This window comes from Cyprinodon tularosa, unplaced genomic scaffold, assembly GCF_016077235.1.
Source record: "Cyprinodon tularosa strain WSP-4 unplaced genomic scaffold, ASM1607723v1 ctg908, whole genome shotgun sequence".
Taxonomy (NCBI): Eukaryota; Metazoa; Chordata; class Actinopteri; order Cyprinodontiformes; family Cyprinodontidae; genus Cyprinodon; species Cyprinodon tularosa.
This window is the reverse complement of record NW_024039683.1, coordinates 657,064-682,104: the sequence shown is the minus strand read 5'-3', so window position 1 is coordinate 682,104 and position 25,041 is coordinate 657,064. Positions and strand designations below refer to the sequence as shown.

The window sequence follows — 25,041 nt, the reverse complement described above, 5'->3', positions numbered from 1 at the left end:
TTTACACTAAATGGTGCAGCTTGAAGCTTCAGGGCCATTTAAAGACAGTAGAGATGAACAAGTGCGCCCCCACACCCTGTTCAATACGACAGGTATTAACCTAGCCTAATGAATGATCTACGGGTCGGGTCCCAAATGACCTGGTGTTTGACTGCAGCATTTTACCTTTGCAGCGGTTAGTGTTGAGATAATCGCAATCTAAAATCGCTATGCTATCTGTAAGGCATGGCGGGGGAAGTGTCATGGTTTGTATCTGATCTGCATCTTTGCTGCTCTTGGTTCCAATGAAAAACATGTTTGAACTCCTTGTTTATCTTAACCAGTTAAGTTTCAGACTTTTGAGAAGAATTAGTGGGAATGATTTTTAATGCCTCTAAGTGATAAAAGATCTGCAAACCTTAGAGTTCAAAGGATCAATGATCATTTAATGTTTAGCAGTAATGGAATTGTGCAGATAAAATGTCCTTTCTGTGAGGAGCGTTTAATAAAGATGAAGATGAGGAGTTTAACAGTTACATGAGGAGCAGTTTATTCGCTTGTTTTCTCATTAGAGCATGAATTGTTGCGCGTGTCTCCATCAGTCCAAACTGCCACCTTCAACAGCAGCTTTCCTGCTTGTCCTTCTTTTATTGAGCACATTAATCTGGTGCATGTTGCAGCTGCGCTCCAGCGGCTACGCTTAATGCTCTGCTCAATAATTGATAAAGCCGCCGCCGTCAAATGGAGCTGGAATTTGTTTTCTTAATGTTGGGAGGACGGCGACGGACGGACGGTCATCATGGATGCAAACTGAAATCCCCCTCACTCACAAATCACAGCCGGCTGCGACTCTAATTTAAACAGGCCTGACAGGTAAACGCTTCAACGGGTTCTCCTAATTTGCTAATAAATCAGGCGGCGAGGACGTGGAGGCCACGGGACGAGCTCACTGGAAGCACGAGGAGGGATCAGAGATGTTCCCAAGATAAATTGGCACCGCAGATGGATGAAACATTTTAAACCGCAAACACCGAAAGCTGCACAAGTCGGGGATTTTGTGAGATTTATGTTCTACATCAGTGTATGTTAGGGCCAGTAGTTTATGACTGAATTATTCGATCACTGCCTCCTACAGTTAGATGGACGATAAAACAATCTGAGCAGATAGGAAATGCTAAATTTAAATCTGTCTTTCATTAGAACATAGCTTTGAAAATCTATTTCATTTCCTACTGATTTTAGCAACATGCATTATTTTTGCAGTTTTAGCCTCAAAATTGAACATTTAAGATATATACTGTATCTAAAGAAATTTAAATATAGATGAGAATTTCAATTAGATGAATCAGATCAATTTCTTTGTTAGCTAATTTATGCAAAGCTGCCTCTGATTGTTGTTCAATAAGACTCATAACAAAAAAATGACAAAATAAACAAGAATAAAAGGCAAAAAATTATTGCAAATAACTGAAAAATATCTAACAACAGAAATTAAGGTAAATATATTGTCTTAAAACTTCTTAATATTCTGTGAAGTAAACGAAGCTGTAGAAGAAATAACAGGAGTATAAATCCCTCCATTAGTATCTGGAAGTTCGACAGTAAAACTTGCAGCTATTGATTATTATAGTGATTTGATTAATCTGATGAGCACTTTTATCATTTATTTATTAATCAGTTGATCCATTTTTTATTAGATTTTAATTCAGTTTATTTCCCATTCACAACACATGTCAAGGCTCTTTAAAATTCAACCAGATCATCCAGTCAAATTGGTTCAGTTTTCTGTCTAAGAAAAACCAGCTGATTGCATCGACTCATTGACTCTTCAGCAATCCCTCACAGTAAGCATGCTTGCAGCGACAGTGGAGAGGAAATCTCTCTTTAAACAGGAAGAAACCTCCAGCAGAACCAGGCTCAGTGTGAGCGGCCATCTGCTGAGGCCCACTGGGGTTCAAGGAGACAGAAGCAGACATAGAAAAAGAAGCATAGATACAAAAGGCAACTGCCAACCAGCTCCACAGGCGGCCCCGTCCAGGAAACACACAGCCAGGCAGACGAGCTCCGAGCCAGCTCCCATGTCAGAGGATGAAGAGAGCACATCCAGTTAGTCACAGTCAGAGAAACAGGACTACACTGGAAAACAGGCCAAGCTCCAACATCTAGAAACAAAGGTGTTGATGGCAGCAGCACAGCTGATATTTCTCTCCAGGATGGAGTCACAGCCAAACAGGAACAGACCAGATGAAGCTACTATGAGAAAAAGCAGAGAGAGCAGAACGTTAGAGATTGAACTAACAGATTCTGCAGAGTGGGAGAATAGAGATATGATGAAAAAGGGTTTCTATGTCATCAAGCAGTCTAAGCCTATAGCAGCATTTAAAAAATATGCATACATGTACAATTACATGTATGTATAATTTTTACACCAATGCATATATATATATATATAGGTAATGATGATTAGTTGATCATTATTTCATCAACCTTTCGTGGCCTATTTAGAGTTTTGTCCTGTGTGTGTAAACGCATTTTCAGGATAGACCTTTACAGATCACCTTAGTGAAGCAGCCAATCATTAACCAGGAAAGCTTATTAGGCTTATACGTTTAAATGAGTTTAAAGTTCATCAACCTACAAAAAATATCAAAACAAATTTGGAGAATATTTTAGGACAGCTGTCGCTGCACGCCCTGTAACGCCAGTCAATCGTTAGGTAATGATCCATCTGATAAGGTCTTTGTCCTTCTCTCCAGGTACCTGGTGCTAGAACATGTGTCCGGAGGTGAACTGTTCGACTACCTGGTGAAGAAAGGCCGGCTGACCCCCAAAGAAGCCAGAAAGTTCTTCAGACAGATCATCTCCGCTCTGGACTTCTGTCACAGCCACTCCATATGGTTCGTATCTCCAGACTCTGAGGTTTCTTGTTTTATCTGCTCATTTCGGCGCCACATCTGATAGAAAACCAGAACCAAGCCAGTGGAGCCTGTATGGTTCCTGATTGGCTTAAGAGATGCATGAAAAGATGCTGCTGCATCTGATTTATGGCCGCTGCCTGACCCCGCTGGTTGCCTGTTTAATCCGAACCTCCAACCGGATTCAAACTATTGATACTACAGACGCAGCTGTGGTGCTTCCTCCGAGTGGCAAAAAATAAAAATAAAAAACAAGAAAAGACTGCAGCAATGTTTAAAGAACCAAGGTTTTCTGTTTAGATTTGGGTCCTCTGTGAGGTTCTGACAGTAAATAGGAGCATCGGGTCCATATTCTGAGAATATGATGGCGCTGAGATAAAGTGATTGCTGGTCTCCTCTCCCCATCAGCAGGTAGCGGGGGGGCAGTGGCTCCTCTTGATCTCCTCTCATCGTTCCTCCTCTCGTGGCTGCAGCCCTCTCTATCTAAAAGCAATTGCACATCAAAGACACTCTGCTCCTGACTCTCAGCGTCCCACGTCAAGTGTTTGGCTTTGAAGGACTCCTTTTATTCCACACTCTGTTATTATTAGATTTATTTTTTTAGATGAATCACAGAGACACAGTTCTGGACTAAAGTTTACCACGTTTATGATCAGCAGCAGAACTTTATGCTGAAGGTTTCCAATGACGATATTCTTATTTCAAAATAAGAGCCTTTGGGTTAATTAATCCAAGTAAAGACTGCATCCCTGCAGCTGTCAGTCTAATCTAAGGCTTTGGTTTATCTATTTAAAGCTGTGAGAAAAGATCAGAGACACACATCTTTCAGAGCCTCTTAAAGGTGGAAAAAGAAAATTAGCTTATTTCTTCAGTTGTATTCATGTTTTTAATAGTTTCTAGAAAAGCAGAACTGAAAAATAGATCTGCAAAAGATCAGGAATAAAACAGTATTTGGTCAAAGGCTACTCAAGTACGGTAACTCATGAGTAACTGATCAAATCTGATTCAATTAGTGGTCAGACTTGATTAAAACATTTAATTGAATTCATTCTAGGGTCCATGATTAATCAATCACAGCTTAATCGAAAAACATATAAAAAAAATAACCTATTTAATTCAAATAACGTTTTTTGCTACGTAATTAAATTAAATAAACATTATATACATATAGAAAACATATTTTATAATTAACATACAGTATTGATTGTTTTAAATTATGAGCTTAATTTAAAGATATATTTATTTAGGTTTTGTAGAAACCCTGAATCTTTGAAAAACTACTAGAAACCTGACATGAACTACATGAACATTAATTTTAGCAGAATTCCTTCCTTTCATTATGGTCCAAGGGTATAAAATATGCCTTGAAGAGTTAAACTTTTGCTGTAAACAGAAGTAAAATTTCTATTTGTAAAACTGAAAACAGAGCTATGACAGCAGACGGATGCATAAAGCGTCACCTTTCAGAGCTTCACATTTGCTGTTTAAAATACAACATTTAAAGCAAAGACGCCACTGAGGCTAGTTTTTCTCCTTAAGCCCGATACTAAGACAAACATCCAGGGTTTAACCTATTTTACCAGGAAGTTGTTTTGTTTTTCAGATGTGGTATTACGTTGCTGTGAAGCTCGTCACCTGGTCCAGTGTGGGCTGGATGCAGCTGTGGACGTTGACATTAGTGCTGGGAACGTCTGTGCTGCTGCAAGAGCTTGAATACAATATTTTTAAGCTAGAATACAAACAGAGAACCAACGCCTGTGATGCTGGCGTGGTGCTCGTCATGGTGCTTTCAGGACGGCGCGGTGGCTGTGGGAAACGTGGTGGATTAACTTAGAATTCCTATGCAAACCACACAGTGAAGCGTCCAGCGGTGAATCCACCCTGTGAGAGCGTTCAATGCTCTTCCCTCACCTCAGGCTACTACACTGGAAAAATGATTTAGAAATCAGTAAAAACGTTTTAAATTAAGTGTATTTACCCTTAATTTGAGCAGGTAAATGAGATAGCTTGCAAATGGAATTAGTATTTTTACTCTTAAAATAAGATAATTAGAAAATATGCACTTGAAATAAGACGATGCAATTGTTTTTTCTTATTTTAAGTGTAAATAGTCTTTTTCCATTGGCAAAGTGTATCTTTTACCTCCTCAATCCAAGAACAAATTCACTTATTTTAAGAAAAAATGACTTGTCTAGATTTAGATTTTTTCCAGTGTAGATAGAACTGAGGTGTCAAACAGCAGCACCGCATGCAGACAGAGGAGCGGTGATCGCTAAAGAAACGAGTTAAACTTTTCTTTGTCATTTTGACACAGCAGTCGATCAGGGACTAATTGTAGGAGAAGCTTGGCGCAATTTAGCTTTGGTGCAGCACATCCAAATAAGGCACAAAAGAAAGAAAGAAGACGAGACGTCAAGAAAAATAAGGAAAAGTGTCAGAATGGGAAATTAAACATCATTCAGAATCGTGTTCCTTCTGTCAACCATTAGTTTCATCCTTGCTTTGGAAGCAGTAAATCTCTACCTGCTGAAATAAATTTTAATAAATAAGAATCGCTCACCGACCAGCTAAAGCTATCAGGCATCAAGCTGCCTGAAAAGTTAGGTAGAGGTTCTTCTGTGCAGAATCTCAGCCTTGCAGCACTCGCTGTGACTCAGTCAAAGGCTGCTTCTTGCTTCGCTTTCAGTCGATGAAAGAAGAACATCTGGGAGTTTGGGTGGATTGTTGGTGCGCAGAGAGTTGAGATTATATATCGCAGCTCATTTCTTCAGCCCTTTTCTTTGTAGCTAATGCAGCAGTGGGACACAGATGCTGCAGCTGTTTTTACTTCCTGATCACCGTCTCCTTGTCATCCTGCAGCCACAGAGATTTGAAGCCTGAGAACTTGTTGTTAGATGAGAAGAACAACATCAGGATAGCGGACTTTGGCATGGCGTCTCTGCAGGTCGGGGACAGTCTGCTGGAGACCAGCTGTGGGTGAGTAGCTGCTATCCTTTTTACTTCATTTCAGTCTTTTTATTTGTTTTCTCCTGTGTCTTCATTTTATGCTTTGCATCATCTTTACCAAATTCGAAAGATGAGGCAGCTTTAAAACACAGTGATTTTAGAAAACAAGAATTAAGAATTTCACCAGCACTACTGGCAAATAAGCTGCCCCACAGCATGACTCTACCAAACCATGCCTGAGAGTTAATGCTGTTTTTTTGGGCTTGAAAGCCTCACAGTTACTCCTCTGAACATCGTTCTGTCATCAGGTCCAAACAGCTCAGACGGAGACCTGGTGTTCCTTCATTTCTAGACAGTAGCAAACTTAGTGGGTTCTGCTTTGTTTTTTTAAGCATCCTAACCAGATTTCTTTAATCTATGAGAAACAATTTGTGTCAGATGATGGAAATGTGGACACAGTCGGGTGATCCAGTACAAATATGATGCTAATAAAACCTCCATGTTGGATGAAAAGGGGCAAACAACAAACGTCTGGAAATATTAGGGCTGCAACTAACAATTATTTTGCAAATCGATTAATCTGTAGATACGTTTTTCCAATTAATCGATAAATAATCGAAAAGCCAAAGTTTCCTCCAAGATGATTCTTTCACAGATTTAATCCAGGTGAAACTACTTTTCCACTTGAGGAGTTCTGGATAAAGCCTATTGAAAGAAAAAAAAACATTAAGTGCAAAATGTTTATATATTTTTTTTATTTGGTATAATTCCTGTTATAAGTGGGTCTCTCTGTCAGCTATAGGCATATTTTAGAGTCTCCATACTCCAGTTAATGATTAATCGATTACTAAATTAGTTGACGACTATTTCAATTATCAATTAATCTGATTATTTGTTTCAGCTTTAGCAAATATTCTTGCAAAACTCTTAGCTTAGTGTTTAAAATGTATGGACTGTTTTAGGAGATGCTGACTGTTTCAAATAAGCTCCACTGATTCTGCAGTATTATCATCCAGATATGACAAACAAACAGCCTGCAGAGTTCAGGCTGGTCTTTCATCTTCGCCTTCTATGGAGAACACCTTTGCCACATCCCCCAGTCTTCCCACAGTCACCATAAGCTCCCCTTCTACTCCACACTCCCAGACAGCAACAAATCAAACTTTATTTTCACCACTTTGGCTTCTTTAGGTTTTTCTCTTTTATTGTTCTTTTTTTCTATGCACTGATTTTTAAGCCCTTTGTTCACCATCATTGTGGATTTGGAAATTTTGTGCAACAAATAATTAAATGACAGAAGCTACAAAACGTGTGGCTGAGAAATGAATGTAATTATGTATATATATATATATATATATATATATATAAGTGTCAGTATTATTTTGATTCCTTGTGGATGAGAAATTCAAAAACAACTTGCATGAATTGAATGAATTGAATCTCCATCCAGCTTGCATGGCTGTGATGAGTGGATCAAACTGTAGAGCAGAGCTGTGTCTGTTGGGGAGGCCTCTGAAAGCCCTGCAGGATGATTGCAGGTCCAAAGGCTTCAGCTCTGCAGAGTTAGCGGCCGGCAGAGTCATGCATGCGGAACAGCTAAAGCCGTGCTACTCAGAAACGCCTGACAGAGCGAGGGAGATTACAGGTGCCGAGCCACAGTCCTCATTATCATTTAAACAATAGAGCTGGACACGCTGCTCCTTCTTTTATCGCCTGCTCACATTTTGTGATGCACATGTTTCTTATCTGATCCACGGGTTTCTGAGGCCTCATTAGCACCTGCAGGATCCGTGTTTAGCTGAAGAACACGCCTGAACGGCCTTCTGAATCCATAGATTATAACAAGCATCCATTTGTTTTAACAACATGAAGGTAAAGTTGGCTGAGCACAGCAGATTTAAAAACCCTGCAATAAGCTTCGTAGCAAATGTAAGACCTTTAATTAATGCCCTTTTTTAACATCAGAGATATGATATTAATCAGGCTATTATATTTAAAAATGAATAAAAACATCACTGTCCTGTTTCCTATTTTCATTCAGATTATATGTATTTCTTTTTATCTATGAGCTGGAAATGTCCCCAGATTGGATTTCTGGAAATCTGGTCACTTTGCTATTGAGGAAAGATGCGTTAGACTCACTTCAGCTCAGTCAGATGTTGTTTAATGCAGTGGTTCCCAAAGATTTTCTTCTGGGCCCCCCTTTGGATAATAATAACATTTCCACGCCCCCCCCCCCAAAAAAAAAAAAAATAAATAAATAAATAAACTGGGCACACACATCGTTCAACCAGAAATAATAAACCTATACACATATTTTGTTTTCAAACTCCACTGAAGTTTATTTCACACTTCAGGTTGCACCAAAACAAACTACACCATCTTTACAGTGGAACACTTTTGTGTAACTGTATTTTTTTCATAGTTCTATACTGTAGATTAGAAGAGGATTCTTTGTTGTCTGTGTTATTTTAAACATATTTCGTTTTTTTTATTTGTCACAATATTTAACTTAGCTATCATCAATACATTAAAAAAGCCTCTGTGCAAAATGGAGTGAAAACATTGAACAGCTCCCTGAGAGTTTTTTCTTTGTACTTTAATCCTCCCATCTTTTCAGTGGCTGTAGTGAGCCTGCTTGTTGCTGCAGATCTTCTCAAATCTGGGTTGCAGTTTCACAACTGTCTATTACCCTCAGTCAAGCAAGCACTGTTTTTTTTTTTCTTCATTCATCCATACCACTTCCCGCGCCCCCCCCTGCAATAGCATTGCGCCCCCCTAGGGGGCGCGCCCCACACTTTGGGAACCACTGGTTTAATGTGACCATGCAATCCAACAAACTTTCTTTCCTCTTGATCAAGACGCTTTATTTTCCAAAATAAACACAAACTTAGATTTTCTTACCGCAACATGACGTGACAGGCAGATCATATCGGCTCATTTCGTTCCTTTTTTGCCACTATAAAAACAACAATAATCAAAAGCGGTCAAAAACTGTATGGCTGCGCTGACTGAATCCAAGAGCTCACCCGGCCAATAGCCAACTCCAGTATAATCCAGGTGCTGCAGTCACCTGTCCATAATGAAGGGGCGGAGGCCAGAAACAGCGTAAATTATGAACGGCAGCAAAACACAACTAAACAAATTCATGATTTCATAATTAAGTCAGTCAACTTATACTTCAAACCAAAATATTTCATGTTCTTATATATCATACCAAAACCAGACAAAAATAGTAAACTAGAAATAAATATTCAATCATAAATCAAGCATTTGGCTCCAACACTGGTTATGTCACAGCTTCATTCTGTTATCACTATAATTTTTATTTATTTAATTTTTTTTGGTACATCTCTATGGCCTTTATTCTCTCCTTGAAAGGCAGTTGGAGTCGATTAATTTTAAAAATGGATCAACAGATTTTTAAACATCTAAAAGTGGACATCTTCTGATGGTCTGGCTGTTGACTCTGGGCTCCAGCAGTTTGCCATGAGCCGTGCCGTTCCCTCTATCCCTCAGCCTCTTTCGCCTCTTAAAGCCAAGATTTATTGTTGCACTTGTTTCAAAGTCCACCTGACAAGTCGTCTTTCCAACAGATAAATCTTGGGTTTGGCGGATGAGAAAAATAACATCTCCCTCACTTTAGTGTAGATGGGTCTTCAGGGAAAGAAAGCGAGCTCCCTCTCCTCTAACTGGGCATCCAGTAAAAGACCTCGCATCCATTCAAAATATTTATTTATGGAAAAGAAAACAGATTTTTCTTTTTTACTACAAAAAAAAAGAAAAACAAAAGCTGTTTTGCTGTTCCCCATATATATATAATCTGAATGTTTGTTCACTAAAGGTTCTCAATAAGTCACAAAAACAATGAAAAACTTCTACCCAGATTTCTAACCTCCGACTAAGTGATATGTGGTTGAAAACAGAGCAGTTCATGAAGAGAAGTCCTGCATCAGGCGCAGCCATGTTTGCTTTTTATCTACATCAGAAACTGTTGCAGGTCTTGCACCCAGACAGGTTTAAGTCACATCAAGTCATTAATGAAAATTCACTAAACAAACAATCGGAGTCGAGTCCGGATGAGGGAGGAGAGTTTGCTCGGCTGTAATGACTTTATAATTGGTGTTTTGTGACGTGTGTGTTTTGAGCGCTTCCAGTCGACCCGCCTCACATCCATTTGCATAATTAGGAATGTCATCAGCCAAGATAAAGTGTGTGTTTACAATGACGCGCTGTTAGAAGATTCGTGCTTTCTGCTTGGTTGGTTCTGATGGGGACCAGACTGAGCTTAATGTGATCCTGCAGATGTCGCCGGGGCGACAGGAAGTAAAACTCCTCCTAAAGCTTCACACTAGAACCCTGCTGTTTGTTAGCAAATAATTTTTCTTGTTTAGGATGGATTACAGTTTAGTTTTTCCACTTTAACTTCACAACTCAGCAGTTTTTTACTGGCTTTTTTTCTGCTAATCAAACAGCAGCTGTAAGTCCCACCACCGGTTACCCTGCAGAGGATAGATGTGAAATTTCTGCACTTTTTTTGAAATACATAAGTAGAATTAAGTATTTAAAAAGGAAGATGATTGAATTTTAGACGGTCAGTGAAAAACTCTGCATAGGAAGCAGTAAGATGCACATCAATTGGCACCATTTGTTGAGCAGAACTGGAGAAACTATTTATTTCTTCTGCAGGAGAAAAGTTCAGTCCAAGGCTTTAGAGTTTACAGCACATATTTGTCAACCTTAAACATAGAAAGTTTCCTCCATATTTTCTTCAAATGTTTTTAGCTAGAGATGTTATAATAGATAAAAATCCTGGCCTTCCTCAGATCTTCTGAAAGGGTCCGGCGCCATCTTTGATCCCTGAGGATTAAACATGAGAAGGTTTAACCAATCAGGATCTGATTCAAAGATTTTTCAACAATCTTTGGATTTTTAATGCCTTGCAAATGATTTAATGAAAAAATAATCATGTGTTATGACTGGCTAATATCTTTGCTCTGAATCAGTAATGAATGAATGAATGAATGAATGAATGAAACTTAATTGATCTCACAATAGAGAATTTGACTTGTGACATCAGCTCTTATAAACAATAGAAGTTACAAAAATGAGGAAAATGTGCATGGAGTATATACTGTACAGTGCATCCAGATGTATACAGTGAGTGCTAAAAATAACAGAGAGCTTTAAGGTGACTTATATCTACAGTATTTTCTGTATAGTAAAGTGGTGGCAGGTAAAGTGCAGTTTCTGGTTTGTTAAATAGATAAATATTAAAAGTTATTACAGTTTTATTCCACCAGATTATAGTGCAGTGGCATTGTAAGGTCTGATGAATGACCTGCAGTAGAGCTCCTGTTTACACACTGCATGTTTAAGACTAAAGGAGCTGCTCAGTTCCCCTACAGTCTGGTGCAGCGGGTGGAAGGTTTGATGATGCATAAAAGCTTGAACAGAATCAGAATAAGAAATACTTTCATGACCCCAGGGGGAAATAATCTTTCTTACATGATCCAGGTATGCAAACAACATGTTGCACACATTCATCAACTAAAGAAATAAAATACACCAAGTATTACAATGCAACTTGTATTTTATTATTATGTTGGAAGCTTGGACAGGACCCTCCTCTCAGCCACTGAGTCCAGAGTGCAGCCAAGGACAGAAACGGCCTTTCTGATCAGTTTGTTTCGTCTCTTTCTATCCCGCTCTGCTGCCAGGGGCCCAGCAGACAGCAGCGTAGAGGAAAGCTGATGCCACCACAGAGTCAGAGAAAGTTTTTAGCAGGCATGCTCACTCCAAATCAGTAATGATTTTTAGTTTCAATGAAATTGAGAAGCGACGCCTTATGATGTTTCAGATTTACAATCAGTTTCCATTAACATGAGAGTTGACCTGATATGAAGCTTTGATTTGATAATGTTGGAGGTGAACTTTACTCCTGTAAACGTGGAGGTTTGGGTGAAGAGCTGCTTCTTTTAGCCGTTCTGTGCCGATTGTTTCTCTTTGTTATTTTCCTCCACTTGTTGTCTTGAGTTTAAACTGTTTTGTGCAGAGAATCTTCTCCTGACTGACCTCCATCCCTTGCTTTCAGATCTCCACACTACGCCTGCCCAGAGGTGATCAGGGTGAGTGCTTTCTCTGTTCCTTCCTCTTCAGTCAGTCTCAGCTCTCTGCTCCTCTTCTTCATCCTAATGCCGACTGCAAAATGAAGCGCATCTCCTTTTTGTTTCATTCTCTCTCCTTTTTGAGGACTAAAACATGTTAGCGCAGAACTTTAACCCAGGATTTTACTCCTGAGTTTAAACAATCCCATTTTTTATCTTTTAATTGCAAAATTATTTCAATCCTTCTCTGAGTTCTGGTTGGATGTTTCAGAACATTTACCACCCATGGACGGAAGCTTCGGTGTGTCATAGTTGTTTTGTCCTGGTTTGCTTCATTCAGGGAGAGAAGTACGACGGGAGGAAAGCAGACGCGTGGAGCTGTGGAGTCATCCTGTTTGCACTTTTAGTGGTGAGTAACTCTGCAGCTGCTGCTGCATCATCACCATCAGGAGCGACGGCAAACACTCCGATCACTGAGGTGGAAAACAATATAAAACAGCAGTTATCAGATTTTTTATTATTTTATTTTATTCGTGATGCTTTACAAATACCATCTCTTATATCCAGGTCTTTTTCTAAGCCTTGAGATTTACAGTATGAAGTTGAATAAACAGGATTTCAGGAACTATTAAGTCACTGGTGTGATGATTCGTTCCTGCTGCACCGACCATCACATCCTGCAGGGTTTCATCTTTCTTAACCTCTAAGATGCTTTTACTTCTTTATCTTGACGTAAACATGAGTGAAAACATGAGGATTAAAGCTGATAAAGGCTGAAATGACTCCAGATGACCCCGCTGGAGTCATCATGGGGAAAACCAGCAGGAGGAGGATTTGGTTCAGTTTGTGCCGCAGGAAGTTGGATCATCCAGATTAAGTTTTCCCATCCAGACATGAGGACCATGTGCTGCTCTGAGATCTTCTCACCTTCTTCCTGATTTCCTCTGAAGTTTAGTGACAGTGATCAGTGAGCTTTACAGGAGGTGAGATAATTACAGGTCGTATGTTTCTCGTGGAGGCAGGCGTCCCTTCGCCATGATAAACGGAGCGGGAAGAGGTCCCCGCTAGCTTTGTTGTGATAAGCGTTGTCGTGTCAACGGCCATCTGGCTGCATCCTCCTCGTTTCTGATGAGGAGGAGACGGCATCCGTCATCAACTTGCTGAGCGGCTCCCCAGCTGGAGAACCGGCTGACGGTGAAACATCATGTCTGATGACTGATGGCCAAAACGAACCACTTCCTGCCTGACAGGCCGGGCCATGAGGTCCGACTCAGACAAAATACGGGCTTTATATTGGCTCAGGGTCATAGAGGGGTGGGATCCACCTGCCAGGATAATAAAACCATCTGGGGATGAGAAAATCTATTTATATAGATCTTTGCTTCAAAACGGACAAAAGTTTGTTTCTTAGCAAAGGAGCAATGCTCAGTTGCTGATCTGATGATGCAGATCTGATGAACAGATGCCACCTTAAGGAGAGAAGCAGCCAGAGGTGTCTGGGCTGGAGGGCGCCCTTCCAGCAGGACATCCAAACTGAACATCTGCTCAGAGAAACATGGGCCAGAATGGCCTAGTCAAAGTCCTGACCTAAAATAGAGCAGGTTTAACTGTAATGTTTAGGTCTTAATAGAGCAAATAAACCGTCTTAACGACAAATGAAAGGTTTAGATCTAATATAAATGATGTTTCAGGATGTAGCTCTGCTGTTTCAGGAAGAAAACTTCATTCTTCTGCTTCCTGGAGAGCTGGGATGGCAGCTTTCCTCTTATTTCATCTTCAGGTGTAAACCTTATATCTGTGTTCATAGTGATTAGAATTTTTCAGTGTTTTATCTCATGTCTCATGCAGAAAAGGTTCAGAATCCAGAAATATTAAAGCTATCAATTATGAAGTTAAAACCTGTAGAGAACGATGCGTCTCTACTTTCAGGGCGCTCTGCCGTTCGACGACGACAACCTGAGGAACCTTCTGGAGAAGGTCAAGCTGGGAGTTTTCCACATGCCCCACTTCATCCCTCCAGATTGTCAGAACCTCCTGCGAGGAATGATCGAGGTGGACGCCACCAAACGGTTAACGGTAAGCAGACCGTCCACCTGAACTACCAGGTTCAACCGAACCACCACGATTATCTGAGCTATGACTTTTATTTCTCATGAATGTTTTGTGATGTTTCTTGCAGTTGGAGCAGATCCAGAAGCACACGTGGTATCTGTAAGTACATGTCTCCTCTTTTTATTTTCTTGTGAAGTGTGCGTTGTCTCGTTATTAGAGAGGATAAAAGGATGCTGAGGGATGATGATACTCTCATCAAAGGTTTTTTTTTTTCTTCTAAAAGAAGCCTGTCCATTAGTCACCAGAGAGAGCTGCTCTCATCACTATGATCTCTAATGGATTCACTATTACTGGGCCTTGAAAAGCTGAATAATGTGTTAGGAGAGGAGAACATCAACGCTCCTGACTTTTGTTCTGCTCATTGTGTCTCACTGGAAAGTTTCACCGTTCTGTTTCATTTTTTTTTTGTCCTGTCCTGTCTGCTGATGTGGCAATAAGAATAATTGTCTTGATGCCAAAAAGAAACAGGTTTTGCTTTCACCGGTGGAGCAGTACGGCTATCGCCATAGTGTTCCTCTTGATTTATGCATATAATTAGTTTTACTGTAATTAATGCAGGGAGTTTTACAGATTATATGGACACTGCAATGGAAGTAGAACAGGAAAGGAAAAGGAAGAAAAGATGAAAGAAAGAGGAGATAAAAGGGAGATAATGATAAAACGTCTTCAGTCTGTTTCCTCACCTGCAAACAGGTGAGGAAACATTTCATTAAGATAGAAATACCCAAAAATCATTTTTCACCAAACCACCACATTAATCCCGCCTTTTTTTGCCGCATTAAAAGAAGTAAAAAAAAAATGGCAAAGAATCATGATCCGGATTTAGGATGATTAGATTTTTTTTTGTTTTGTTTTTTCAAAACATTTTTCTTAAAATTTTCTGAGTAAAAATAATAGGAAACATAAAAAAGATCAATTAAAACTTTTAAAACTTTTTTTCATATAATAAATAATTGTTACCTGAGTTGTACCTTTTGGATACCACAAGCTTTAGTGTTTGGACCTGAATGTTTTACATTGAACAGGTCAGAGTTTTAATAGTTTCAGCAGAAAAGATGAAATATCCCTACGCTGATGACAGCATCTTGATTTAGTATATAAATATTAAATCTCTAGAGGGATGATTTTAAATTTAACTTCTGAGTGAAGTCAGATTTTATTAGTGATAAACAGTTTGAAGCCTAATTGAAACAAAAGAACAAAATTTGTAATGTTGTTTAAAATCAATGTTATGTATTGGTCTAAACATCCATTCCATCTGAGTAAAAGCAATCCCAGATCATGACACTGCCGCCACTGTGCTTCACTGTGGTTTTCTTTGTGTTGACCTAAAAGTTCCAATTTGGGTGCCTACAAAGGCCCTCCCAGATTTGAGCCAGACCTGGAGGCTTAGGTGGAATTAAAACCTTCAGGGTAACATATGTGGTCCAGATACCTGGAGAACATAACAGCTTGGTGTTACAGGTGGGGCATCAGTATTTGTCTTTAATTCTGCAGCTCGCCTCATTGCAGCCCCCCTCTTCTGGAAAGATATTGTTATTTAATTAAGTATTTGGTTAAAATAATTCTGATTAAGTTTAAACTTTTCTTGGTTTACAGCTTTCAGCACCTTATAAACATTGGTAGATGCTCATTAAACTCTGGCTTTAGTCAAATTATCAAACAGTTGCATAAAAATAGTAGCTTCAACAAAGGAAAGCTTAAGGTGTGCATATTTTAACTTCTCCTTTAAGATTCAGCTCTGGAATTAGCTTGACGATCTGGTTTCTTCTGGGATAAGTCCAGTTTTTGACCCCACCCGCCTTGGGGAGCAGCAGAGTCCTTTTTAAAGGTTCCTTCCTTTTTGTTGCAGAGCTGGGAAAAACGAGCCTGAGCCGGAGCAGCCGGTCCCCAGGAAGGTGGCCATCAGGATGCTGGGTTCATCCGAGGAGATCGATCCAGACGTCCTGGAGAGCATGCACTCTCTGGGCTGCTTCCGAGACAAGGAGAAGCTGAGCAAAGACCTGCTGTCTGAGGAGTGAGTGACGAAGCGGATGGGTTTATAAAAACTGCACGGCCAGCAGAGTTAGGGAGACGTTGACAGAAACTGTCAGTTTGATGAATTCCTTTAATCTGTCCGGCCGTGATGGAGCGTCTTCTGCTGCGTCTCTGAACCACGGCGCTCAGCTCTGTCTGCCCTTCTCTCCTCAGAGACAACCAGGAGAAGATGATCTACTTCCTGCTGCTGGATCGGAAGGAGAGATACCCGAGCCATGAGGACCAGAACCTGCCGCCCCGAAATGAAATCGGTACCTGAATCCTGTTCCATCCAGCTGCTTGGCTTTCAGACGTAGAGGAACCTAATTTTCTCTGCCTACAGTTTCAGTAGCTAAAATGTGGAGATGAGCAACATCTTCTGTCATCTTTCTGGGCTTGGCTCTAAATTCTACTGGTTACACTAGAATTTAGAGCAGATGAATCTGATTTAAAGGCATCTGTTGGATCGTGATGATCATATTTATTGCAGCTGAGGTGATCTTGCTCAGTTCTACCCATCTTTGTCTCTCTCTCTCTTTCCTGGACTCGGCCCGTTGGGCTCAGCAGACCCTCCCAGGAAGCGGGTGGACTCGCCCATGCTGAGCCGTCACGGCAAGCGGAGACCCGAGAGGAAATCGATGGAGGTTCTGACCGTCACAGAGGGGGGCTCCCCCGTCCCGGTGCGACGAGCCATCGACATGGCGACCCACGGTCAGAGGTGAGGCTGCGGCGGTTTTCATCTGCATGGTCGAGCACACGCCTCTGGATCAGAGCAGATGATGCGCCGTTTCTTCGGTGGTGCAGGGTGGTTTATCAGAAATGTATTTAAGCTGGGTTCATGAGAAACGGGGAAGCAGCTCATCGCGTTCTCAGGATGTTCCTCCGACTGCTGCGAATTTTTCCCTGCTTCACTGAACTGCAGTTTGATACATGACACGTTCTGTTGTCTGTGTTCAGTCGGCGCCATAGAGCTGAAGTAAACTTCTGTTTCTGAGTCGATTCTTTTTAGTTCTGGGCAAACGTCTCTGCAGCCGTGAATGCATGAACAGGATGTCCAGGTCCGTGTGTGGAGAGTGTGCATGGGGCATGCTGTCGTTATGAGGAGTGGACAGGAAATAAGAGGGTCTTGGTGTTTTGTTTGTGGTGTGGTGGAGGGATCAGAATGTGGGCTTGTTGTCAATGGGATGTCCCCGAGACGAAGCCCAGGTTGATATTTGCCTTGAAAAACTCGAGTCAGAGCTGGAAACGTTTATGAGGAACCAGACAGATTTCTGCCCTCCACCTCGTCCTGCTTTATCTGATCTGAAGGGTTTAATGAAGGAAGAGCTTTTTTTTAGGTTCCTCTCATTAAGCTGACAGATGCAGTCATCTTGATGCCCTACACATCCACTCTGACTGTTCAGATAGAGTCAGAGCCTGTGGTTCATCTGAATGTAGCTGCTTCAAAGCCCAGCATTCTGTAGAGCTGAGCAGGAACTGTTGTCTCCAAAGCTTATCCAACTAAAGCTGTCAGACCAACACTTCTTAGAAATGCGGATTTGCCAACAGTTTGAGCGGCTAAATAAAATGCAAAAAGTTTCCATCTAACCAACGTCCTGTAGTCTTAGATCTAACAAGGACGTCTTTATGATCTAAGTGTGAGAGTTACTGCTGCTGAAGGATGTTCTACCAGCTTCTGCATTTAGTTTTTCACTGACTTTTGGCACTTTGGTTTGTTATTGTCTAGTAAATATATTGCATGTATAATGAGACAAGAATCCAGGTCTCAGTGAAACGGCATGAACAGAAGATAGAAAAAAAAATCTGATTGTAAAGGTTATGGTTTGTTTTCTTATATCCAAGGTGTTCAAACTTCTTTCTGTTTGCATGATTTTGCTGTTTTATGTGAAATGAGCAAAAAGTCCATAGATCTGCTGATTCATCATCTCCTCCATGAGATGAATCATCACTAAACCTTTAAATAACCTGATGTTTCCATCCCTCCTCCTGGGACAGAATGGCATTTATTTAGCTGCTGCTTTGGTTTAAATTAGGATGGGATGATGATCCAACAACTGAGATGAATGAATCTCTCCTCCTTCACAAGGCCAAGTTGATGTTAGCCTCTGGTAGGTGGTAGTGATAAAGCACAGTCGGTAGTTTTAGAGAAAATCCCAGAACAAATGGAAAAAGAAAATAGAAGATTTAAAAGCTTTTTTGGACTCATTTCTAGAATCTGTGACCATCAGTGAAAGTTATTTTAGGTAAGTTATATAGAGGTCACTAGGTTGAAGTCTGGAGGAAAGTCCAGACTCTCGTCTTGGAAGAACCGAGGAACCACCAAGGCGACAGGGGCGTTGGATGTAGGAGTTTGCCCTGAAATCGAAGGTTTGGCGGTTCAAGCCCCGACTCCGACTTTCAGTGTCGTTGTGTCCTTGGGCAAGACACTTCACCTGCATTGTCTACTGATGGTGGTCAGAGGGTGGCGCCAGTGTACAGCAGCCCCGCTTCTGTCAGTGAGCTCCAGGGCAGCTGTGGCTACAATGTAGCTCGCCACCATCAGTGTGTGAATGAATGGGTCAATGAATGTAGTGTAAAGCGCTTTGGTCAAGTCTCCTGGCTTGAATAAAGGCGCTATATAAGTACAGGACATTTACCATTTACCAAGGCCGTGAACTCTGTTAACCATAAACGGCCACATGTCTTCCGGAGGTGGATAACAGCGGAGCTTCTGGGACCAAACGGACACAACAGATGTCTGAAAGAGGATAACTGAGGGAAGAGAGAAGTCTTCTCTCTGATAAAGGAGGATGGTGTTCAGTAAAGGAGAAGTTCAACTGTAACCTATCAGGCCAGTTAAAGTGTTGGTGAAGCTTTCCAACCTAAGATCATCTCAGAGAGACGGGAAACTTGGACCCAATTTTGTGTTCCAACAGAAAATCGGTCAAAATCATTTTCATTTCCTTGTTGTAAATTTCTCATACTTTTTCTCCTATCGTGGGATTTTACGAATCACCACATAAGATTTAACAAACATTCTTAACTTGGAGTAAATGATCCTCGTAAACCTGCTGTGCATGAGACATGTTCCTGAGAAATATAAATCTGTAATTACCGCCCTGATAATACCATATAAGGCTACGACTTCTCTAACTGTCAGAAGGTGGAAAATAAGGAAGTACAGGTGCTGGTCATAAAATTAGAATATCATGAAAAAGTAGATTGATTTCAGTAATTCCATTTAAAAAGTGAAACTTGTATATTATATTCATACATTACATACAAACTCATATATTTCAGATGTTTATTTTGTTTAATTTTGATGATTACAAATGACAACAAATGAAAATCTCAAATTCATCATATCAGAAAATTAGAATATTACTGAAGACCAATAAAAACAAAGGATTTATAGAAATGTTGGCCAACTGAAAAGTATGAACATGAAAAGTATGAGCATGTACAGCACTCAGTATTTAGTTGGGCCTCCTTTGGCCTGTATTACTGCAGCAATGCGGCGTGGCATGGAGTCGATCAGTCTGTGGCACTGCTCAGGTGTTATGATAGCCCAGGTTGCTCTAATAGTGGCTTTTAGCTCTTCTGAATTGTTGGGTCTGGTGTATTGCATCTTCTTCTTCACAATACCCCATAGATTTTCTATGGGGTTAAGGTCAGGAGAGTTTGCTGGCCAATTAAGAACAGGGATACCATGGTCCTTCAACCAGGTACTGGTAGCTTTGGCACTGTGTGCAGGTGCCAAGTCCTGTTGGAAAATGAAATCTGCATCTCCAAAAAGTTGGTCAGCTGCAGGAAGCATGAAGTGCTCTAAAACTTCCTGGTATGTGGCTGCGTTGACCCTGGACCTCAGAAAACACAATGGACCAACACCAGCAGATGACATGGCACCCCAAACCATCACTGACTGTGGAAACTTTACACTGGACTTCAAGCAACGTGGATGAAGTGCCTCTCTTCTTTTCCTCCAGACTCTGGGACCTTGATATCCAAAGGAAATGCAAAATTTACTTTCATCAGAGAACATGACTTTGGACCACTCACCAGCAGTCCAGTCCTGTTTCTCTTTAGCCCAGGCAAGACGCTTCTGACGCTGTCTGTGGTTCAAGAGTGGCTTGACACAAGGAATGCGACAGCAGAAACCCATGTCTTTCATACGTCTGTGTGTGGTGGTTCTTGAAGCACTCACTCCAGCTGCAGTCCACTCTTTGTGAATCTCCCCCACATTTTTGAATGGGTTTTGTTTCACAATCCTCTCCAGGGTGCGGTTATCTCTCTTGCTTGTACACTTTTTTCGACCACATCTTTTCCTTCCCTTCGCCTCTCTATTAATGTGCTTGGACACTGAGCTCTGTGAACAGCCAGCCTCTTTAGCGATGACCTTTTGTGTCTTGCCCTCCTTGTGCAAGGTGTCGATGGTCGTCTTTTGGACAACTGTCAAGTCAGCAGTCTTCCCCATGATTGTGTAGCCTATAGAACTAGACTGAAAGACCATTTAAAGGCTTTTGCAGGTGGTTTGAGTTAATTAGCTGATTAGAGTGTGGCACCAGGGGCCATCAATTTTGAACCTTTTCACAATATTCTAATTTTCTGATATGATGAATTTGAGATTTTCATTTGTTGTCATTTGTAATCATCAAAATTAAACAAAATAAACATCTGAAATATATGAGTTTGTATGTAATGTATGAATATAATATACAAGTTTCACTTTTTAAATGGAATTACTGAAATCAATCTACTTTTTCATGATATTCTAATTTTATGACCAGCACCTGTATTTGGGAGTGTTGTTCTAGCGGTTAGAGCAGTGCACTTATGCTCTGAAAAGGTTACAAATACCTGGATCGATCCCCGCCGCCTCCACTCTGGGTGTCTGAGCAAGAACTTTAACCCCCGATTGCTCCCAAGGCGCCGCACAGTGGCAGCCCACTGCGCCCCAATTACTATTGTTATTATTAAAACTTTACTGGTTCAGAGATCGAGGTTCTTATGACTGAAAGCTGAATAGCAGAGTTAAAGGAGTCAAACAGTTATAGAAGGAAAAATAAAATAAAAAATAAGAATAATGGTTTTATATAAAAACATTCAATGAAAACATGAGATTTTTCTGGACATGGCTCTTACATGAGGCCCAAATACATCCAGAGTTCTGGAAGGCCACCCCCCCACCCCCCCCCAAAGACTGGACCTGGAGCGTGTTGGTGAGGAATGAACCAGAGGCCAGAAAACGACCAGTTTAACTCAAGCAGTCCTGCCCAGAGGTCAGAGCCTTTCAATGGCTGCTGAAAGGATCATCCTCCTCATTTTGAGTTCAACTGTTTGCAGTTTTTTTTTTTATACATATATAAGATGTTCACCCTGTAAAAAGAGAGAGAGAGTCTTTGAAATAAACCATTCATGCCCAGAATGAGTGGATGGAAACGTGGTGATGGGGTCCAGCGGGCTTTTAAACGCTCCTGCATGAATTTCCTCCTTTTTTCCAGACTTTGCATGCATTTTTTTTATTGTTAAATTGTTGCTTTGGTTTTATTATTGACTCCAGTTTTAGGTTTCTCTGCTAAGTTTCTTGAATGCTGCACGCCACTCTAAAGCTTTCCCTTTATGTGACCACCTCTCCTCTCCGTCTCTTCGTTTTCTTTCTTTCTTTCCTTTTTTTTCCTTTTTTAGCAAATCTGTTTTCAGTAAAAGCTTGGATATCACAAACGCTAACTGCAGCAAGGAGGAAAGGTACAGCTCCGCTCAGTTTTTACCTGTTGTGTCCGTTTAGCAGCAGATATTTCTTCTTTAGATGTTTACAGTATTTTCCCCCCAGAGTCAGATGCTTGTAGCTGCTTTAGTCTGTATTGTTATTAGTTTATTGTTTAGTCCTGATCTGTTGTTTGGCTCTTTGGGGCAGAAAATGTTAAATCTGTGTTTCTCAAACTTCTCCTGGTCAGAGTCAACTATTAAATAGAGAAACATTACATTTACGACCACTTTTAATAATTAATATTATTGTTTTGTTTTACTGTGTAATAGAAATCAACATTGCCATCAGTATTATTTTTTAAATACCTTTCAATATTTATAGAGTGAATTTTGTTGTTTTTTTTATTTGAAATTAGAAAAATGTAGAATCCAAATATGAAACTGAAATTTTTGTTTAAATAATTGTTAAAATACTTTGCTGTTTTCTTAGATTGTATTTTTTTACAGATTTTATATTTGACTTTATTTCTGTTTTTAGGTAGTCTTATTAATTGCATTCTCAACACATTGTGTTTCCCAGATCCCATTTTAATGGTGCGAACGTGATCCATGCAACACAATATTCATAAAATCTGAGAAACTGGAACATTTACAATAATAAACTCTGTAAAAGTTAAATAATTTAAAAAAGTATAATACAAATTAAAATGCATTTGAAAAGAAAAATACATTTTTCTTCTTCAAATTTCAATTTACAGAAACATTTCCAAAATTCACTCTAAAAAAAATAATAAATAATAGGTATAATAAGTATTTCTTGATGTAACTTTTTTAGATTTATAAAATTCAGAAATGTTGCTGATAAATGTACTTTGGTTATATTGTTTTTATCCAGCATGTTTGTTGGTACTTTTAAAAATTCAGATGATGATGTCATGGCTTTCTAAGCCTCTGATAGAATAGAATAAACTTTATTGATCTCACAAAGGAGAAATTCACTGATAGTGAATTCAAAAGCCCAGCTGTGGATTAATGGCTGGTTTATACTCAGAAACCCGGTCGTCTGCGTGTGTAGCAGTGAACGCAAATGTGCCCCCGCCCCCTCCGCAGACACTCCGCTGCACCTCTCCAAAATTGTAGGTGAGCGCAGACAGGAGGCCTCTGATTGGTCAAATCTACATCCACTCTACTATTTCCTGTTTGGTACCTTACAGGCTTGTTTTGTTTGTCTCACCACGATTGTGGAAAACGTCTCGTGAAGATTGACCAGCTAGCAGAGTGAGGTGCGGGAGAGCGCTGGGACCCTTTTTCCACTTGGATCCCCGCTCTTTTTGGCCCTCATGTCCCTCCGTTGTCGCACAAACTTGCCCCCACTTCCTCACTGCCTCGGCCGTATCTAGACCCACAGCTGGTCCGTGATCGTTCCAGTTGCGTTGTGGCGTGGAATAATATAGCGCAGACCATGCTTCAATATTGGGCATAAATAAAAAATGTCTGCGACGATCTCACTGCGACACACTGCTGGGGGAGGATAACCAGCACTTGATCCTACAGTATTCTTCCTGTCATTGTGGAACCTTTTTATTTTTATTTTTTAAGACCTCTGCAAAGAACAGGAAGTGAACCATAGACATCAACCAGTCCGGTTTATCCTGAGGTCTAATTTGCTCATCTATTTTAATGTGATATGCAGTTATAAACCCTGCAAAGCACTTGGCTCAGTTCTGGAAGGTTCTAATCTGACCCCAAAGGCTCTGTGTCCCAGAAATAAACAGGTTTGGTCTGAAATATGCAGGTTAACTCCAGAATGAAGTAGATCTTATGAAGATGCTGACTGAAGCTAAGATTATTCAGGGAAAAATGAATCCTGCAGCAACATGGGCCGGAGGGGCCGCTCTGTAAGGAAGAAGCCATGATTACAGTTAGAAAATGAACAGATTGTTCCTGCTTCGCATGTGAGGTTGGATCCACTCTGCAATATTTAAACTCTGCATCCTGCTCTATTTTCCAGTCCTTCATATTTCCATGGAGTTCTGATCACTTTGATCCCTTCCGTGTTATGCTGTGAATGATACAGATGAATTATGCCTCCAAAATGATGTGAAATTAGGAATCTGACTGCATTCTCTGTCAGAGCGGGAGGGGAAACGCTCTCCTTATAATCTGCAGAGCGTGACTGATGACTGTATGTTAGTGTTTTTGCCGTCTGTTTCCTCTGTGGAACATTAAGAGTCGGCAGACGTCGTGTTTGCGGCAGCCTCCCTGTGCGGCCGACCTTGCGGCAGGAGAAACCCCGTTAGCGAGCCCATTTTAGTCCTGGATGCAGATTAGCATAAATTAATTGGCAGGAATGCAGACGGAGCGCAAACAGGAGAATGGAAATGAGGCGCTCAGTAGCCCTTTATCTCACTCATCATCTAATTGGAGAGATGCGTAAAAATGAGGCTTGTTGCACCAGCAGGAATTTTGAGGTCTTGGAGAGCTGCCGGCTGCAGCATCCTGATGTTTGGACTGGATGGGTGTCACCGGTAATGAGTTTATGATAATAGGAGCTCCTCATGTGAAGTGTCTGACAGCGTGGACAGTGTCCCTGCGCTGATAGCGGAGCTGCATTGATGATCGGCTCAGCAGCACCTTGTGTTGGTTTTACAGCTGAAGGAGCTCTAATGATGAAGGCAGAGTTCTATCCAGGAGTTTTTCTCTTCCCCCTACATAATAAATGTCATTATGGTCTAGCTATAGCATTTTGAGGTGTTTGAAAGAGTTACCTGGCAGTTTAAACAATCATAATTATTATATATTTATTATTTAATATCAGATTGTTAAACCCAGTGATAAATGTTTGTTAGCAGATTCAGTAAATTAAAAAAATCACCTGCAAATCAAATCCAATAATTTGGTGATCAGAGTTGGACAAACAGGAGATGCTATAGCAGTTAATTTAGACAGATGTGTCAGTTTTATTGTGTTATTTTATTATGCAGATCTAAACTGTCTACATGAAAATAATTTTAATCCAATGGTTTGTGAATGCTTTGCATTTTTCGATGCTCCAGCTAAAATAAATGCAATAAAAATCATTAAAGCATCTAAATGCCAATTCAGTTAGACAAAGCTTTCTGTGTTTTTCCAACTTAAAATGTTGTTTCTGCAGTAAAGTGTGGGTTAGCTCAGGAGCCTGACACGTAGCTCGTGTTTTCCTGCTTCCAAATGAATCTGTTCCTTTTCTAATGCCTGTCATCGTTTTTCCATTTGAGGTCGGCTGTGTTTAATTATGATGT

At 40.5% G+C, this 25,041-nt stretch overlaps 1 protein-coding gene across 7 annotated transcripts in view; it reads left to right on the top strand.

Moving 5' to 3' along the window:
* Positions 1 to 25,041, top strand: part of LOC119776093 (serine/threonine-protein kinase BRSK2-like) — a 164,673-nt gene that overhangs the window by 106,778 nt on the left and 32,854 nt on the right. For 5 of the 7 annotated variants that reach the window (XM_038274331.1, XM_038274330.1, XM_038274326.1 and 2 more), the window contains exons 4-13: positions 2,736 to 2,876; positions 5,754 to 5,870; positions 11,935 to 11,968; positions 12,288 to 12,356; positions 13,877 to 14,023; positions 14,127 to 14,158; positions 15,912 to 16,076; positions 16,250 to 16,347; positions 16,643 to 16,793; positions 21,740 to 21,799. In XM_038274331.1, coding sequence (XP_038130259.1) covers positions 2,736 to 2,876; positions 5,754 to 5,870; positions 11,935 to 11,968; positions 12,288 to 12,356; positions 13,877 to 14,023; positions 14,127 to 14,158; positions 15,912 to 16,076; positions 16,250 to 16,347; positions 16,643 to 16,793; positions 21,740 to 21,799 — 1,014 coding nt within the window. The remainder of the gene's footprint in view (positions 1 to 2,735; positions 2,877 to 5,753; positions 5,871 to 11,934; positions 11,969 to 12,287; positions 12,357 to 13,876; positions 14,024 to 14,126; positions 14,159 to 15,911; positions 16,077 to 16,249; positions 16,348 to 16,642; positions 16,794 to 21,739; positions 21,800 to 25,041) is intronic. The other 2 variants (XM_038274332.1, XM_038274327.1) reach the window with 1 other exon arrangement.